This window comes from Myodes glareolus, chromosome 19 (genome assembly GCF_982192425.1).
Source record: "Myodes glareolus chromosome 19, mMyoGla1.1, whole genome shotgun sequence".
Taxonomy (NCBI): domain Eukaryota; kingdom Metazoa; phylum Chordata; class Mammalia; order Rodentia; family Cricetidae; genus Myodes; species Myodes glareolus.
Window position 1 is genome coordinate 41605596 of NC_142044.1, and position 19100 is coordinate 41624695.

The 19100-nt window shown below is 50.8% G+C and overlaps 1 protein-coding gene across 3 annotated transcripts in view; it reads left to right on the top strand.

The window, feature by feature from the left end:
* Positions 1-19100, top strand: part of Tmem184b (transmembrane protein 184B) — a 43851-nt gene that overhangs the window by 5589 nt on the left and 19162 nt on the right. For all 3 annotated transcript variants that reach the window (XM_085678390.2, XM_085678388.2, XM_085678389.2), the window contains exons 2-3: positions 17218-17466; positions 18738-18903. In XM_085678390.2, coding sequence (XP_085534516.1) covers positions 17275-17466; positions 18738-18903 — 358 coding nt within the window. In that variant the 5' untranslated portion in view covers positions 17218-17274. The remainder of the gene's footprint in view (positions 1-17217; positions 17467-18737; positions 18904-19100) is intronic.

Sequence of the window (19100 nt, forward strand, 5' to 3'; positions counted from 1 at the left end):
CTGGGAACTGAACCTGATCCTCTGCAAGAGCAGCCAGTGCTCTTAATCACTAAGCCGCCTCTCCAGCCCCAGCCAGCAGTGTTCGTAGCAGTCACTGCTGGATGGAACTCTGCTTTTCAGAGCCACATGCGGAGGGCATTCAGGACTGGACTTAGCCTGAGCACTCAGGCACAGGTCTGCCCGGATTGTGTGGCCCCAGCTGTGGGGGAGAGCAACATAGCCAGCTGGCAGGCGGCATCCAGCGGCATCTTCCTGCCTGCAGTTAGCAGGGTGTCCTGTCCGGCATGAAGCCTGCACTGACGAGGTGCTGAGGCAGTTTTGAGGGAGCAAATGGAACAGTGGGCGGTTAATGGCTCTGCTCTTCAGGATTATCCTTGAGGTATGGTGATCAGGGCATCCTGTGTGTTTCCTTGATTTACTTAGGTTTTGTTTGTTTGTTTTGCTTTTTGAGACAGGGGTCTCTCTGCGTAGCCCTGACTGTCCCTGGAACTCATTATATAGACCGGGCTGGACTTGAACTCACAGAGATCCATCTGCCTTCAGAGTATGGGACTAAAGACATGTGCCACTATGCCCAGCAATTTACTTAATTTATTTAATAATTTTATTTATTTATTTTAGACAGGGTTTCCCTGTATATTCCTGGCTGGCCTAGGACTCTCTACATTGACTAGGTTGGCCTCAGACTCACAGAGATCTACCTGTCTCTGCCTCCAAAGTGCTGGTTTTAAAGGTGTATACCACCATGCCTGGTTTGTTTGTTTGTTTGAGATAAGTTCCATGTAGCCTGGGAGCCCTGTAGCTCCTGGTCTTCTTGCCCCCATCTTCTGAATGCTGGTATGTACCACTGTGCCCAGCTCCAGAACAGGCCTGTCTGTTGGAACTGAGGTTGCATCACTGGGGCTAGCAGTGTCCAGTATCCTCCTGCAGGGGTGAGGGAGGTCTCGGGCTTGTGAGAAGGCAGGAAGCCCAGCAGACACCCCCTTTTCCTTCTCTGGAGTGGAAACCGGAGGGGGAAGATCCCACCCAGAAAGCCTTTGTGCCTGACCCGCGTCACTTCCAGCTCTCCTGTGTGTCAGAGAAAGCCACACACAAAGAGGTGAACACTGACATAGCGAGAGGTCTGCAGTGTGGGTCCGGTGCCCTGCTGGTGCTGGTGGGGTGGCTCCTGTTGATTAAAGCCACCCTGGGCCACACAAGACCCCATTTAGCACCTCCAAAGTTCCCCATAAAAGAAGGGATTGCCGTTGAGTTTGATATAGTCTAGTTAGGAGCTTACACTACCTCACTGTTTACTGAGTGTGGGGTCACAGGCATTTGCCTAGGTTGCTATAAAGTTGGCTACAGGTAGAGAGTGATGGTTCTGGTATTTTGCTTGAAGTTCTGTGGGAAAGAAGAGGTCTCCAGCCTCCATCCTGGCCAGTACCGTGGCGTGAATGATGGGCAGGGCATCCTCAGAGCAGAGCATCCTCAGAGCAGAGCATCCTCAGAGCAGGGCATCCTCAGAGCAGGGCATCCTCAGAGCAGGGCATCCTCAGAGCAGGGCATCCTCAGACCTGGAAACTGGAGTGACCTTGGGACACTTACTGTTCCTAACTTCCCTTCATAGTGGGCTTCTTAGCCCTCTGCCCACCTCCCTGTGCCAGGTGGTTACCAGTCAGAAAGCCTGGTCAGCAGGATGAGGGCCACAGTTTGGAGGGTTGACAGGTCACATGGTTGTGAAGAAGGGTGTACATAACCTGTTGTTTCTATTCCAACCTCAAGTCTGAACAATGATCTTGTGAAGACTGTTTCTCTTGCTGAGACTAGCGAGCCTTTTATGTGGGTGTCATGGCCTATTCCAAGATGGCTATTCTCTTCTCTCTCCCTCCCCTCTGAGGTAATTGCATCTGTCATTCTGAAAGGGATTTTCAGATCAGACGGCTTCCCCACCCCGAGGTACATCCGGCACCTGTATTTTTCTCCTGGTAAACCCCTGTGGACAAACTGCACCCTGTTCTCTGGCAAATGGCTGAGGACTTCCACTCTGCAGGGCGCAGCTGTTCTCCAAGGCCCATGGGTCATTTATAGAAAAGCTCTGAAGGCCCTGCTGTAGCTGCTGTAGCCTCTGGTTTGCATCTCTGTTTATCTCCTGTGAGCAGTAAGTGGGGATCCCAGCAGCACCCTCAGCACAGTGATGGGTGCCGGCAGTGTGTGTCATCATCTTTATATTGTTAATATTGGTTTGTATTTATTACCCTAATTCCATCCTCAGTATGATTTGTGTAGGACTTTGCAAGTGACGCTTCCCAGTGGCCGTGGCCCTGGGAATAAGTATTCTTATTCTGTGGATGGAGAGATTAAGACTCTGGGTGAATTGCCTATGGTCCTAGAAGGGAGCCCCAGGCTTTCTGGCTCTTTCTGACCTGACCTGAGTGTCCACCAATGTTGCTCTCCCCCAGATAGCTCACAGCGTCTGGGGAAAGCCTGGCATACCAAGTTGCCAGAGTTGGAAAGTGTATTATGAAGGTCCTGGTTGATCTGTGAGGACCCAGGAGGCAGCAGCAGTGTGCTCTGACGGGCAGTTGAGTCAAAACTGTAGATGGTGGATCATGGCTCTTGGAGAGGAAGGGAGGTCCTTCAGACAGTGGGGCCATGCGGAACACACAGAGACCTGGAACACAAGCAAGTGACAGCCTGGAGGTGAAGTGAGCCTTGAAGTGAGTTTGGGGTTCTGTCTTACCTCCAGGAAGGCATTGCATGATGCATGAGTGTTACAGTGTGTGCTTCAAGGGAGCAGGCATGTGACAATTGTGATTTGCCTCGACTGAGTCTTTGCTTTATGAAGCAGCCACCCTAGTGGAGTTGGGGGCCTTGGTGTTTTGTAGTTCTGCATGTGGGGTTAGGGCCTCTGTGTGGAGACAGGTGGACAACCTGGCTCTCTCTGGCAGAGGTCTCTTCCACTCAGATAGGGGTAGATTCACTTTTTTTAGTAGCTGTGCCTGATCTGGGGAAGAGGAGGAAGCCCCATCCTGCTGGTTGCCCTCATTCTCGGGGAGGACTCTTGGATTCATGCTTGAGACTACCCCCATCCCCCATGACTGACTGACTGGAGAGCAATGCTTAGGTGGGGTGACTGTTGGGCACGTGAGTTATATAACAGCAATGGCTCAGGAGTAGGGAGGGTGGATGTCATGTACTGTGAGTGTCTGCCTGACTGTGATGTCCCCACAGCTTCAGCAGGCGGGCTGATGAGAGGGGCTTTTCTCTCACTTGAGAAGGCTAGACTGGAAGCTAGAGACCTTCGGCTGTGTCCCACCCACCTGGCACTCCCCTGTACCAGTACCTCCATTCAGAGGCATCAGTTAGAACTGGATGACTTGGGGACCCGTTTCTGTCCGTTGGGACATCAGAGCTGGAGGTGGGAAGGGATGACTGTCTAGGTCTGGTCTTTCCATTCTTCCTTTTGGCAGTGCTGGGGTAGACCCTGGAGCTTGTGCATTGCTAGGCAGGGGCTCTACCATCCTGGGTCTCCCCTCTTTTGTGTAAGTGAGGAAACTAGTTCATGGGCAGAACATTGAGCAGGTTGGGTCTGATCTAACGCAGTACTATCACTCAGAGCTCTGTTTGAAAACTCAGCTTTTCTCTGTTCGTTTTCCCCCACCACCTCAAGTGTCATTTTCAACACCAAGATTCATTCCCTAGGTGAACAACTTAAGTGCACTCCCCCTCCATCTGAAGGTACATTTCTGAACTGCCAGAAACCACATGAAGAATTAGCCCACAGAGGTGTTACCATAGGAGAAGAGTGATCGGTTTACATGGCTGGGAATTGCTGTCACTTTTGGACTCACCCTCAGTGTCTATTTACAGGGAGACACAAAGAAATTATGGCCTGTCCAAATATGGGATGCTGTGCAGTCACGGCAGAGCCGACAATGGCTCAGGGGCTGTCACAGATAAACCATTGAATAAAGACAGCAGGTGGAGGGCGCTGTGTGAAACAAAGGAGGTGTTCCTGTGTGTAAAGGGTCTCTGGGCAGCCACAAGACGCTGCCCCTCTGGGCTGGGGTGTGCTGGTGCTGGCCTTGCTTGGTGAATGTCCTGTGTGCCTTCTTCCACCCACAAGGAACAGGAGCTCGAGAACCTGCCCAAAGCTGGTCCAAAACTCCTCCTTTGAGCGATCTTCCTACCTCAGCTTCCCGAATGCCAACAAGCCTGGCTCCCTGTGTACTTCCGATGGCTGAAACGTGAATGTTACATACTTGGCGGAAAATCAGACAAGCTTAACTGAACTCACCTCTGGCTCAGTGTAGGAAGGCCAGGCCACCCCTTCATGGGCAGCCAGCCTTACTTAGGCACCTGACCTCATCCAGTAAAATACACACCTAGTTTTCACAAAAGGGTCTAAGAAGGGACATGTGGGGGTTCCTTAGTAAATAGGACCTCTGTATCCCCAGCTGCTATTGGGGAGTTTATCACTTTAAATCCAGGTCCTTGCTCAGCTCACTTCCTCTGGAGCCTTCAGGGCTTTCCCCATGGGTAGCCAAAGCCCCGGGTGTCCCAGGCCTGCAGTGGCACTTTGAGCTATGCTTGCTTGAGAAGCCGCTTTTTGCACTCCCTGGTGTCCCTGGTGCCCCACCTCCATGCCTGTGCTCATCCAGCTCCTTGGCTTCTCTCCTTCCCTCCACAGCAGCCCCAGATATCAGTTCAGTGTTCGTGAGTGTCTGCTCTGCACTGCCCTCTGCCCTTCTCACAGTGTGTCTGTTCCCTGCTGCTATCACATGGGACTTTTACATTGTGGCCCAGGTATCCCATTCTTCCCTGGGCCTCCTGTGATCACTTACCCTCTGCTGTAATAACTGCTCACAGCTCAGTACCTGGAGTCCACTCTGCCTGGTTTGAGTGTCTGGTGCATGGCAGTGCAAGTCCCTGGTGCCTGCTTCTCTCTCCATGTGTCAGTGAGGCCATCCAGCTTTGTAGAACTGTCCTTTGTTCTTTTTCACTGTGGATGTGTCCTCTGGCTGAATTTGATGCTGTTTGTGTAGCCTTCCTGTGTGGACAGGCATCTGGATTGGGGCCTCTTCTGCTTTTGCCTTGAGCCCCATGCTCACTCTGGGGGTATGCGCCAGTGTGGGCTGCCTGCTCACTACACGTTTGTGAATGGAGTTGATTGATTGGGGTTTGCCACCTCCTGATCCTGGACTGAAGTGAGACTCTGCTGAGAGGCACCTGCATCGGTCCTTGTTTAGGCAGCCTGCTCCCAAAAGACCGTGGGAATGTTGGGGTTCAGGATTCTGCAGTCATGTGCTCAGTACTAGATGGGACATTAACTAGCTGTCGTTTAGAGAGGCTCCAAAGCTTAGCCCTAGAGGCTGCACATTGATCTACTTGTTCTCGGTGTGGAAGAGAACTGAGCAGCCAGAACTCAGCCTGGTACTGTTGAAAACAAAAAACAAAACCTCTGAATTTGCTGAGCGTGATGGTGCATGCACTTATATCTGAAACAGCCTGCGTTGTCTACAGAGTTCTAGGTTAGCCACAACTACATAGTGAGACCCTGTCTTAGAGAAATCAGCAACAAAACCAAATAAAACTCACTGAATTTGGGGCTGGAGTGGTTTAGAGAACTTTCCTCTTGCAGAGGACCCAGGTTCTGTCCCCGCATCCACGTGGCGCTCACAATCTTCCTAACTCCAGCAGTTCCAGGGGGTTCATTTCCCTCTACTGGTCTCTGTAGGCACTAGGCGTGCATGTGGTACACAGACATAACATACAGGCAAAGCATTCACACATAATCATAAAATTTTTTAAAAAAGCAAACAAAACAACAAAACCTCAAAGAACCCAAAGCAAAAGCACTGAATTCAGGGCGGTTGTAAATAATCCCCTGCGGAAGGACTTGGATTCCTCTGCTGTTGCCTTTTGCTTCAATGTCCCCCACTCCCATTGGGTAAACAGGGCCAAACTGGGTACATTTTCCTCTCTGCTTCAGCCTTTAGTGACCTGTCTGGGGGTGTTGATGGGACAGCATGTGGGAGAAGTGGACTCTTGTCCTGTCGTGAGTCATGTGGCCTTTTTCAGAAGGCTAGCCAGGCAAAGCTGCAGCTGCTGGCCAGCCACTCTTTCCTCTAATCCCCTCTGGAAAAGGGCCAGTCTGTGGCTGTCGCCTATCTCTGATGTGGGTCAGCTTCACTCCAAAGGCAGCCACTAGAGCTGACCAAGCTGAGCAGCCTCCAGAGGCCCAAGGGCTCTGCATTCCCAGGCTGGAGACTCAGGAGCAGGGAGCCCCTATGGGGAGAGAGGAGGAGGCATGTAAAAATGAACGCTCCTCCAGGGGATAAAACAAACAAGAACAAAACTTTCTCTCAGGGTGTGTGTAGTCACATTCCAGAGAGGAGCCTGCCCACCTGTTGCCGAGCAGCCTGGCCTGAGCGCGGCAGCTGCCTGAGCGCACATTCCATGGCTACAGCTTGAAAGGGCTCACATCTGAAATGAATGAACAAAAACCTGACTGGGTGTTGTGGTTCATGCTTGTAAACCCAAAACTCAGGCTGAGGCAGGGGTCATCCTGAGTTTAAGCCAGCTTGGGCTACAGTGAGCCCTTGACTCATAAAAGCAGGAGCTTGGCATGAAGTGAGACCGGAGGGGGGCTTGGTGGCTAAGAGTGCTTGCTGCATGCACAACCATGAGGACCTGAGTTTGGATCCCAGCACCCACTTAAGCTGGCTGTGATCTCAAGTGCAATTGGAATCCCTGTGCTGGGGTAGGGACCTGAACCAGGAGAGAGAGACAGAGACAGAGACAGACAGAGACCTTTCCTCAAAGGAATATCTGACACCCTCCTGGTCTCTGTATACATGTAATACATACACAGACACCACACACACATCATATTCACACACCACGCAACACACATATACATATACTGCACTTACTTCATAGATACCACATATATATTCACACATACCCCATATGCACACAACTCAAATACACTACATATACACACCAAACATGTATATACCATGTATAGATGCACAGACACACATGTACACACATGATTTGAAGAAAACCAGTGACAAGAGGTAAGGCCAACCTGGGCTCAGGCTGATAGGAATGTGACACCCCACCCTATCACCCCATGATGGGAGGATGTGGTGGCAGTGGCAGCAGCACACGGTACTTGCATCTTGTTCTTTCCTGGAAGCTCCTCTGACTTGCATGTGACCGTGTGCCCTTAGTACAAAGCAGGGAGAGGTTGCATAATTTGTCTCTGACACACAGCTAGAGTGGCAGAGCTTGGAATCAGGTGTAGGTGATCTGACTCCAGGGCTCAAGGTTGAAGAAGGGCCAGGTAGTATATGCCGAGGGCAGTGTGAGGAGGGTGGTCTCACAGAGGGACCAGCGACCCTATCTTTTCATAGTGGAGACTGCAGGTGTGGAATGTGTTGGGGGAGGGGGAGTTTACTGAGTGGGTTTCTGGGTTTGGAATAGATCATTGGCAAGGACCTGGTTGAACTTTACTCTCGACCCTCCTTCCTGTTTCCCACTGATTCTGTGCTCTCAAACTTCTTCCGGCTCAGCTTCAGCCCCCTTGATCCTCTGGGTACAGCAGAGGGGATGTTGTGTTGGCTGCTCCTTGTTTTTGAGCTGGGTTTGGTCAAGCTGGCTTCCTTCTTTCCTGTTAGCCACAGACCCCACCCCAACATGAGCCCAGCCCCTGTGTCATGGTGGCCCCGTAGGAACTCTGCCTGGGTGCTCTGGCCAGATGAGCTCCCTTTCACATGTGGCCAGAATGCCATTTGTGGCCTGCACACCACCTTGCACTGACTGTGTGAGGCCTTCCTGGCGCAAGCCTGCTCAAATATCAAGAGGACACAGGCTAGCTCCACATCATTGTCCACCCCTGCTGTGTCCCCTGCCCCCGAATCTGTGTTCAACAGTTAAATTCTAGCCCCTACATGCTTGCTGCCTGCTGCCCTCAGGGCCGTAGTCCCTACTCTCCCAGAGCTCCTCTCACTGGGAAGGAAGGTGTTGAGTGACTAGATAGCTCACAGTTTAAAAGGCTGAGAAAAAGACCCTGCTAGCAAAGTGGCACCGCGGGTGTGATAGAGGGCGGCGATGTGCAGGCAGTTGGGGACAGAGTTTAGGGAAAATGGTAGAACATTCTGGTCCCCAAGGCAGATGCTCCAGAAGGTTGCATTGTTGTCATGGAGAAGGCAGGAGTAAGCTCACCTGTGGTCAGTGTCCCTAATTCAGGGAACTTCTTTATTCCAGAAGTAGGTAGCCCTTGCTAGAGTGTTCCAGCTGGTGAAAGCCTCTCCTCACAGACACCTTCATGTGCCCCACCAGGCTGTAACAGTCCTTTGCTCTCCTTGGTGTGGCCTTTCCAGGCTGGAAGACAGATGTGACTCAGCATCCGTCCTCTGCCCTCTCTATACCCTCCCTCCAGCCAGACACTCGGGTACTCAAGCCACCCTGGAAAGTCAGTAGTGGGGAGGGTTCTGGTGACAGAGCCCACAGAGCAGCCTGGGGGCTGTAATTCCAGGCTCCATTGCTCAGTTGCTCACACAATTGCCTTTCCCGTTCCCTTCTGCATGCCTGGCATCATGGGCCTAGAGAAGCAGCGAATGTGGAAGACAGGCATGCAGGCCTTCGCACTGAGCACTGCCAGGTTCCGCTGGAGTGGGCTGGGCCTTGGGGTGGTGGTGACGTTTTTGATGAGGTGAGGGTTTAAAGTTTTGTGATCATGCGGACCAGGGTGAGGAGAAGTTCTTGAACACTCAGACATGTGCTCACATGGGGCATGACAGGGTGTCTGCTGCTGATGCTTAGGAGGCCAGAGGCCTGGGTCACTGGGGAGTCAAGACTATAGCCCACTCCTAACAGTGCTGAGTGGATGTGGAAGGTAGGCCTTGTAGCTCATGGGCTCTCCAGGCATTCCCCCTCTTCACCATGGTAGACTTAGAGCTTGCAGAAACCACAGATGTTCCTCCTCACTCAGCAGCAGACTCATTTCCCAGCAGATATCTGACCTGAATTGAGATGAGGCTAATTATAGCCTTTAAAAAGATTTTACCTGGGTGGGTGAATTTCATTTTTCTCCTGGGACTACTATGCATGGGAAGTTTGGAGGGTTGTCTAGACCCCTGTGTGAATGCCGAACCATGTGCAATTCTATAACCTATGTATTTACCTACTTACCTATTTAATTTTGTGGAAACAGTCTCACACACCCAGGCTGGCCTCAGACTCACTGTGTAGCCAACACTAGTCTTAAACTTTTACCTCTTCCTCCATAGCTCTGGGATTACAGACATGAGCCACCATGTCTGGTATATATACTAGGGATGGAACCCAGGGTCATGACTCAAAGGCCATGGCAACAGGACAGTACACACCTTTGCTCTGCTCCCCAGATAAGAGCCTGGTCACTTGTTCAGGTCCAGCTCAGGTGACAGCACACAGATTCCAGCTCAGCTACCCAGGACTCAGGATCTGGGACAAAGTACCAGCTTGAGGCCTGGCCTCTTACGAGCTGCAGGCTGGCGGGTGAGTGGTGGATGGTGGGGTGACAGGTGGGCCACTGAAGGGACCAAGGCTTTACTTTCTGTGTGATCTGCAGCCTGGGACCAAGGGGCTAAGGGACTGTGCCTTAAGAAATAAGGACAGAAATGTCTGCAGAAAGATGAACCATGTTAGTGATCATTGCTTGCTGTACTTGTGCACTTTTATCAGCAATGGAACCCCCAAACTTGCCATGCTTTTGATCCTAGCACTTGGGAGGCAGGAACAGGTAGATCTCTGAGTTCCAGGCTAGCCAAGGCTGTGTAGTGAGACCCTGTCTCAAAACAAAATAAAACAAATGAAAACCAAATGTGGGCTGTAAGATGGCTCAGTGGGTAGAACCCTTTCCGTTTCAACCATGAGGACCTGTGCTTGGTTCCTCAGTACCCATATAAAAAACCGAATGTGACTGTGCATACTGGTTACCCCAGCATAAATGGGGCAAGATTGTTGGAGCTTACTGTCAATCTGTGTTCGTTGAGGGGCCTGTCCCAAGGGAATGTCCTGAGGGAATAAGGTACAGAGCAATAGAGGACACCTGACACACTCCCTCCTTTGGCCCCTGCACATGTGCACGTGGATACACACATAACCACGCGTACACAGATAGGCAAACACTGGACTTTTTGAGCATGCACCTCCTTTTTGTAGGTTTTGATGTACTGATAAGTTCGTATAACTTGCCTTTCCCATTACATTATAAGACCCATTCAACATAGAGGTCAGAAGACAAGCTGAAGATGTCCTAAGTTTTAAAGCTGGCGTCACTTACAGTGCAAGCCCTCTGGCTTCCTGGGCTGACGTATTCTGGGCAGCGGAGCTTTAGTGCAGTGGAAGGCCGGACTGCCGTCCATGTTTCCGTGCCCAGTTTTCGTGGCTGCCTCCCCCAACAAGGCTTCTGGCCCATGCCGCAGCACTGGGCAGTGCTTCTCCCTGGCTCTTCTCACTGTCCACCCCGGCCACAGGCTGTAAAGGAATTACCAGAATTTAGCTGGAACATTTCTGTTTCCTGTCAGTCAGATGTTTTTATAACCCAAACAGACGGCATTTGCTTCAAAGTCTCTAACACAACCAAGCTTCTCTGGGAATTCTTTAATCAGCTAGAAAATTCACTTCATAGTATCTTAGAATTTGAAAACTATTTTTTGGGGATTGTTTTGTTTTAATTTTTTTTTAAACCGATGCCAGCTACGGTTTTTGATCAGAAAGCTCTGCACCAGTAGAGCTTTCCATGCGTGTGACTTCTGACGGTGGTGTCATAGGCCTCTCAAACAGGCTGTTTCCTGGGAAAGAATGTCACAAATGTGCCTGAGGACATTTTGAAGGCAGGTCTAGGAAGCTAGCTGCATACAGCCTGGTAGAACTAAATGCCCACGCGTGGAACAGTTCCTCTTTCCCTTTCAGTGCTTAAGAGGAAGGAAGCACCTGGCACTGAGTCCAGCCTCAGTTTCCCTATTGTTAAGTTTGGCCACTCAGATTGTTTTTCTGCAAGGTAAGGAAAGGAGACATTCTCTCCCTTGGGGGTTTCCACGGTCACTCAACTCAGTCTCAGGTTTTGTGGTGGTTTTCATGTTCTGCCCAGTGAGTGTTTCATTATGGAAAATTCTGTACATGCTGAAGAGCCTGTCTCCCCCCCCCCCCATGTCTCAGCAGTTACTCTGTGTGATCTTAATCCATCTTTCTCTCTTCCCTTAAGAAAGGACGCCAAGCTGGATGCTGTGCTCAGGCTCTGGAGACTGAGGCAGGAGAATCCCTGCCCCCCTTTTGAGACAGTTTCACGAAGCCCAATCTGGCCTTGAACTTGTGAAATAGCAGGGGGTGGCATTGAATTCTGCTCCCTTTGCTCTGTCTCGCAAGTGCTGGGATTCCCAGTGTACTGCCATTCGTGTCTGTGAAGTGCTGGGGCTGAACCAAGGGCTTCAGGCAAGCCAGGCAAGCAACTAAACTTCACCCCATAGAGGACCTCTCGAACACAGAACACAGGGTTTTTGTTTGCTTGCTTTTTGAGGTAGGGTTTCTCTGTGTAATCCTGGCTGTCCTGGAACTCACTCTCTAGACCAAACTAGCCTTGAACTCACAGATTCCCACCTGCATCTGCCTGCCTCCCAAGTGCTGAAATTAAAGGCGTGAGTCCCCACTGCCCAATTTAGTACACAGAATTTAAGGCCAGTCTTGGGCAGTGGGGATGGGCTTGGGATATAATATCATGCTTTTTTTTTTAACCCATATTATATGCCAATATGCGTTTCTACATGCTGGAGACTTTAAAATCTATTTTGGGGCTAAAGAAGTGGCTCAGCAGTTAAGAACACTTGTTTCTCCTGAAGAAGACCTAGGTTCAGTTCCCCGCACCCATGAAGAGCAGAGGCCTACAACCATCTGTAACTCTTATTCCAGTGGCTCCGTCCCAGTCTTGTGGCCTCTGGGACACAGGTACACTTGTGATGACATAACATGTACAGGCAAAAATACTCACGTGTAACACCTGGGCCCTATACTCATGTGCATGAAATAAAAATTTTTAAAATTCTAAAACCAAAAAAAACAGATACAAAAACTAACCCACTATCTGAAACAAATGGAGATCCACAGGAAGTTACAGACCTAGTATATGCTCCTTCCCCTCCATTGGCCATGTCCGTCTTGACTATAGCTGCATCAAAGTAGTTCATGGAAGCAGTTCACACTGGACAGCACCATGGGAACCAGACTGTAAGATTTCTTTGGTTTACTAGGTGGTAGTGGCACATGCCTTTAATCCCAGCACTGGGGAGGCAGAGGCAGGTGGATCACTGTGAGTTTGAGGCCAGCCTGATCTATAGAGCGAGTTCCAGGATAGCTAGGGCTGTTACACAGAGAAACTCTGTCTCAGAAAAAAAAAAAAAAAAAAGACTTCTGGTTCTGTAGTGTCACCCATGGGAGGGCATGTGTCTGTGTGTAGTTCTGTGTGGTTTATCTCATGTGAGTTTGTTGGCTTCTCACCACTGCCAAGATACCAGCTATCTCATGACTGGAAGAAACCTGCTTACACAACCCTCCTTCTCACTGTCCCTGGCCTCTGCTCACTGCTGTCCTGAGCTCCTCCTTTATAGCCTTGTCACGTTGAAAATGCTCTGAAAATGGGCTCAATTTCTGACTTTTGAGATTGGCCACTTTGACTAAGCATGTGCCCTCGAGGTAACCCCATGCTTTCCATTTTAAAGTTCCTTCTCTTGGCAGGTTTCCAGTCCCAGGCCTGACTTCTCTCTTTGAGCAGGTCTTGAGTTCCATTCGAGCCGTTGGTTACTGCCACAGTGTGCTGCTGCTGCTGCTGCACCCTAGGGTGATGGTGCGTGCTGGTTGTCGTGGTAGCTCACAGCCATCAGAGCTGGGTAGGGCTGCTGCTTCTCTCTTTTGTAAGCTGTGTAACACCTTCAGGTGCCATGGATGCTGACCCTCAAGGAGGCATTGAGGTTAGTTCCAGCTTGGGACCTCTGGGCCTGCCTGTGAAGTGCATGTGACTTCAGCAATAAAGACTTAACTTCCAGCTCTGGAGGGCGACCAGGGCAGTAGTAATAGTAATAGTAATAGTAATAGTAATAGTAATAGTAATAGTAATAGTAATAGTAATAGTAATAGTAATAGTAATAGTAATAATAGTAGTCTCCTGAATAGCTCTGGCCAACAGAGAGAGCTTCCTGTGCCTAGTGTTGGGGGTCTTTGTTTTTCCGGACAGGATCTAGCCTGTTTTATGTAGCCCTGGCTGTCCTGGAACTCACTGTGTAGACCAAGCTGGCCTTGAACTGAGAGTGCTGGGATTTAAGGCACGTGCCAACACCGCAGCCACCACCACCAGGCAGACTTCCTCTTTTTTAATACTGAGTAGTAGTCTGAAGTCTGAATGTAGAGTTTTGGTTTTTTTCCCCAGTATTCATCTGTTGACAGAACTTTGGGCTATTCTCAGACTTTTTAAAGGAGAAAGGGCTTATTATAGCTAACGGTTCCTGGTTGTAGTCCATCGTGGTGAAGAGGTCAGGGCATCAGGAGCTTGGAGCTGCTGGTCAGCATGACATCTTCAGTCATGTGTGTGCTCGGCTTGCTTTCTCCACTGTTAGACCGGTCAGGATCCTCTGCTTAGGGAATGGTGTCGCCCACTGTGGACAGACTTTCCCACCTCAGTTAACATAATCGGGATACCCCAACAGACAGGCTTAGATGCCCACCTCCCAGGGGATTCCAGATTTTGTCAAGTTGCCAGTTAATTTTGACCATTACAGTAGTTGTAAACTCCTGAGCTCAAGTATCTTCCTGCCCCAGCTCCTGCCGACTGTGTAAGAAAGGCCTAAACCGTACTCTGTCTTTCACTGGTGTGCATGTGAGGTGCAGTTTCTCTGCTTTCTCGCCAGCGTTTGGCATTGGCACTGTCTCTCATTTTGTAGTTCTGGGGTATCTCACTGTGGTTTTCATCTATTTCTCCATTGTCTTTTGATGCTGTGCTCACTGTGTATCAGTGTAGCCAAACACTCTTCATATCTCTTGTCTCTTCAGGTTGGATGGTGTAGTTGAGCCTGTGACTATTAGTTCTGCCCATGATGAGCTAGCTATGCCCAGGTTTATGCTGAAGACACCCTGCCACTCTCCAGTGCATCTTTCTTAAAAGAGCTTTTGCTCTTTCTTTCTCCCCTTTCTTAGAGAGTTGGAGTTTATTGAGAGAGATAGTTTTAGCTGGGTGGTGATGACCACCACCTTTTATCCCAGCACTCAGGAGTCAGAGGCAGGTGAATCTCCGAGTTCAAGACTAGCCTGGTCAACAAAGCGAGTTCTAGTCAGTCTAGGACAGTTCTCAGGACCACAGAGAAACCTTGTCCTGAGAAACACACAGATGAACACCCTCCACCCCGCCTCCATGGCAACCTGCTAGAGCAGTAGAGTAGTTGGAATTCTGAGCCTTGTCTTGTATGTTCCTCTCACCTTGAGGAACATGGGCTGTGTGTAAAAGGGGAGCCCTAGGGACCACGTGGGTTAGAGGGGCTGTGACAGCTGCAGTTGTCCCAGCTACAGCCCCTTTTGTTTCTCTGAGGCTCCAATGCTGAGCTTGGCCAGTGAGTGCTCCGCCCCCTGGAGACATCTGTCTGTCCTAGGTGTAGAACACCGACCCCAGGGTCTCCACCATCTTCACCCTCTGCACACAGTGGGAACTGTTCGCGAGGTTAGTGTGTTGTAGACTGGACTGCAGATGTTGGCAGCCTCCATGTGGGCCTTGTGTCTGGGTGGAGGAGCTGCTACACCTGTTTCAAGGGACCAGGGACTAAATGTTTGGGAGTGAGGGCATAGCTTTAACTGTTGTCTGGGAGTGTTCTAGAAACATTCCAGTCTTTTGGTGGGGGCTGAAAGCCAAGTTCTACCTCTATTTCCAGGATGTAGATAATGTCCACTTTAAAGTTGACATGAGAGAAAAGAAGACACACGTGAGATAGTATTTGGGGGACAGGCTGGCCATTTAGGGGTATTTGTTCATGTTGTGCACACCCCCATGTTTATTCTTTTAATCTGGGGTGACAGGCGAAGATGTTGATTTACAGTGCAAACCTTCATAAAGAAACTCTCAGGCACTAGCTTTCAACTTGGCAGCCGTGTCTACAGCAGCTATTATTAGGCTGTCGCTATATCTTTTTCCAGAACTTGCCACCAGTCTTTATATATAGACACCTTCTCCGTTTTTGAGTTTCCCAATTTAGGTGCCTTCTCTGTTTTTGAGTCTTGAATCTGTCTTTTAGGCGGTGGGTTAGGGATTGTTTATGTGAAAGAAAAGAGCAGTGTAAGGGACCTGCCTGGTCCTGTGTTCAGGAGGGGCGACAGGTGGGTATTAGAGGGAGCTAGGTAGGAGGTGCAGCTAGCTCACAGGACAGGTGTGAGCTGTTTGGACACAAAAACCCCAGGGGCGCCTTTTGCAGGTGTCACACATTCTGGCCTGGATGTCAGTTCCTGGACTTGGAAGGGACTGTGAGGTTGGTCTCCAGTACTGACAGTGAAGCTGGGGACGCAAGCTTCACTCAGGCCTCTTCCCCGGTGTCTGTGATGCTCACCGTCTCTCCTTTACTCCTCTCAGTTGTGTGTGCTCTGGGGCAGGTGAGTCGTGGCCAGAGTTTGTGGCTTGGGCAGTTGGTCTTCCAGGTCACCTGATGGCGGAAGGCATTGACTCTTGTCAGTAGGTGGCAGCACCGAAGAGGATGAGGCTCGCGGGCTCTGAGCTGGGGTAGAGGGGGCAGTTGGACTCCTTTCCAGCTGCTGTGACAGTGCTGGAAACTAGCCTGTTTCTCACAGTTCTAGAGGCTGGGCAGTTGAAATCCAGGCGCTGACCGTACTCTGTCCAGTGGGACCCATTTCTGGTTCATAGGCAACTCTCTTTTCTGTGTCTTCAAATTGCAGAAAAGGTGAAAGGTCTCACATGAGGGTACTAATCCTATTTGTGAGGTTTCTACCCTTCTGATCTAAGCACCCCAAATACCCTACCGCCTAATGCTGTCACTTTGGCAATCAGTCTGGGGCATCAAACTCCTAAGAGCACATTCTGGACTGGAAAGCTTCACTCTTTGCAAGTAGCTCAGGTCTCTGGCCCAGCCTTGGCCTCCGTTGGTAAACATCGTGGGTACCTGAGAACAGCTGTTTTCTGGACCGTATGGAGTTACTGTTCCAGGTCAAATGGGACGGCAGCTCTCCGCCTAGAAGGGCATTGGTTCCGCAGAGGTGCCATTCTCTCCAGCTTTGCTTTCCACTGGGAACTTCCTTGGTGTCCGGTTCCTCAGTTCTGTCTTGTTCCTTGTTCATGGGTTACTTCACCCATGTTCTCTTTGAAATATGGATTGAAAGCCAGCAATGAAGTTAAATGGTGGTGGGGATTCAAAGACAGGAATTGGGACTGCCTCTGAGCAGGCAGAAAGGTAGGCGTGTGTCACTTAGACAATAAGGGCCCGTGAAATGGATTGGAGTATCCGTCTGGAAGTGCATAGACAGGGTTTCAGGACAGGATGGTTGCTGGGGGCTGGCATGGAGATGAGTGGTCGAATGCTTGCCTCACATGTGTGAAGTCCTGGGTTCTATAGCTTGCAGTTTGAAGGTGCACAGTTGGGAAGATCCTCGAAGAAAGCACAGCTGGGTCCAAGGGGTAGATGGCTATCAGCCATTAGGGAAGTCAAAAAACTCAAATACCAGGCTCTTTAGGTAGATGTCCATAGCAGTAAAATGGTTTGTCAGATCAGGGTGGTCCACATTTGTAATCCCAGACTCAGGAGCCCGAGGCAGGAGGATTGTGAGCTCAAGGTCTGCTTGGACTCCACAGGGGGGGTGACAGAAGAGCCCATGAGGTAGTTGTATGTGCCTTATGAGGGTTCTAGCTGGCGGCAGCAGCAGCACTTGGGGACTGTCAGGTAGCAGGCAGGTTGAGCTGTCCTTGACAGCTGTGGAGTGGCGCTCTTTTGTACCCAAGCATTCCCAGCCGTGTTTTGGTTTCCTAACCCTGAAGGGAGCCGTTGGGGACTTTTGACAGACAAAGATCCTGGTCTGACCAAGGTCTTAGAATGTCACAAGGACACATGACCCGGCAGGGCCAGGGCTGAGTAGGGCGTGGCTGGGTCAGAGCTGTAGATCTCAGTGGTGTCTCCAACACCAGACTCACCCAGATTTCTTCTCTAGGCCAGTCCATCACCACTCCAAGAGATTCTCTCAGGGAGCCTGCTGCTGCTGGGCACCATGACAGTGAGGGGGGCTGCGCTGGCCCCAGACCCAGCATCACCCACAACCACAGCAACTTCGCCCGGTGTCTCTGCAACCCCCGAGGGCAGTCCCACAGCCATGGAGCAGCCTGTGTTCCTGATGACCACCGCCGCCCAGGCCATCTCCGGCTTCTTTGTGTGGACAGCTCTACTCATCACCTGCCACCAGGTACCTGGGTGTGAAGAGGGAGCCTCCCTAAGTGTCTCGAGTGGTTTCTAGTCCAGCGAAACACCCTGTAGGCAAGCCTGACTGTAGCCGTAAGTGCGCTTTGCTCCCTGGGGGATTTCTCCTCCACACCCTGGCTCAGCTGAGGGCAGCTTGTGGCTCTGGAGTTGTCTGCACTTCTCTAACGACCAGAACAGCAAGGATGGGAGGAGACACACAGATATGTGTCTGCCTTGATCTAGAAGTGACCCCGTGACTTCTGCCCATGTCTGGCTGAAGCCACACAGCTGTACATGTTAGCGATGTCTTCATGAAGGAGAGACTTGAGAGCCTGAGGGAGGTGGCAGAGGAGCTGGTCGCATGTATGTGGGTAGCAGCTCAGAGAGAGAAGTCAGGTCTCGTGTCTCCTGTACTCATGGCCTCAGGGAGGTTGGGTGCTCAAGAAGGAGGCTTGATGAATGCCCCAATGCCGGCTGGGTGAGTCTGCGCAGGCCCCTGGTAGTCCCTCACCAGCTGTCATGTGTCTCAATCTCTTTTAGATCTATCAGTGTCCACGAGATTGGCTTACAGCAGATGGGATTGTTTTGTACTTTTCCCCAGCCAGGGCGGGGCTGGGCCAAGAGTGATGTCATGAGAGTTGGGACCAGGCACTGGGGCTGGCTCTTGGTTCTACTTTCTTCTGCCTCCCTGGGGACATCGCAGTGCTGCCTTGGTTCAGCAGCTTGAGGAACAAGGCATATTGTGAGCACGCCATTGTGGCCACATGGCCCAGAAGTGTATCTATGTCCTCCAGAGTGAGGCCCCCATCTGTCCCACTCTTTCTGGCATCTGCTAAGATAAAAGGCAGAGGGGCCACAGGCAGATGGCCCTGATTCGGCCTTGACCAGCCCTTCAGTTAACTCAGTGCTTCTGCTGTGCAACTCTGGGAAGGTGATTCTGGGAAGGCAGAATGAACGGGAGCACACACGGAGGATCACAACTTCAACAACACCATGGCCTTACTGTCCCATCTAGCTGAAAGGTGGTTGTAGATGCTGCTCACACCAGCTTTATGTGACACCTTTGATTTGACTCTCATGATGAAAGTTTTATCAACTGACTTTACTGAGCATGACTAAGTTCGGGGGTACTTGCATCAGGCAAAAGAGCAAGAAGAGCAGAGACAGAAGTCAGGAGCCCCCCTTCTCCCTTGGCACAGGAAGACGAGGGCAGGTGGCCGGGAGGGAGGCAGGTGGGTAGCAGTAGGTCTTGACTGACTGATGCCCTTCGCCCAGATCTACATGCATCTGCGCTGCTACAGTCGCCCCAATGAGCAGCGCCACATCGTGCGCATCCTCTTCATTGTGCCCATCTACGCCTTTGACTCCTGGCTCAGCCTTCTCTTCTTCACCAACGACCAGTACTATGTGTACTTCGGCACCATCCGTGACTGCTACGAGGGTGAGGACGTAATTTGGAGTGGGACTGGAGGGAGGGCTGGGGAGCTGAGGGCCATGGGAGCAAGGGGAGTGCATTCCCCTCATTCTTTTCTGGGATATGGGGACTGGGCATTGTTTCTCACAAAGATGAGTGTAGATTCCCCTTCCCCACCTGACTCTCCATCTACCCTGATATTGGGTGCATGTGTACCCAAGTCT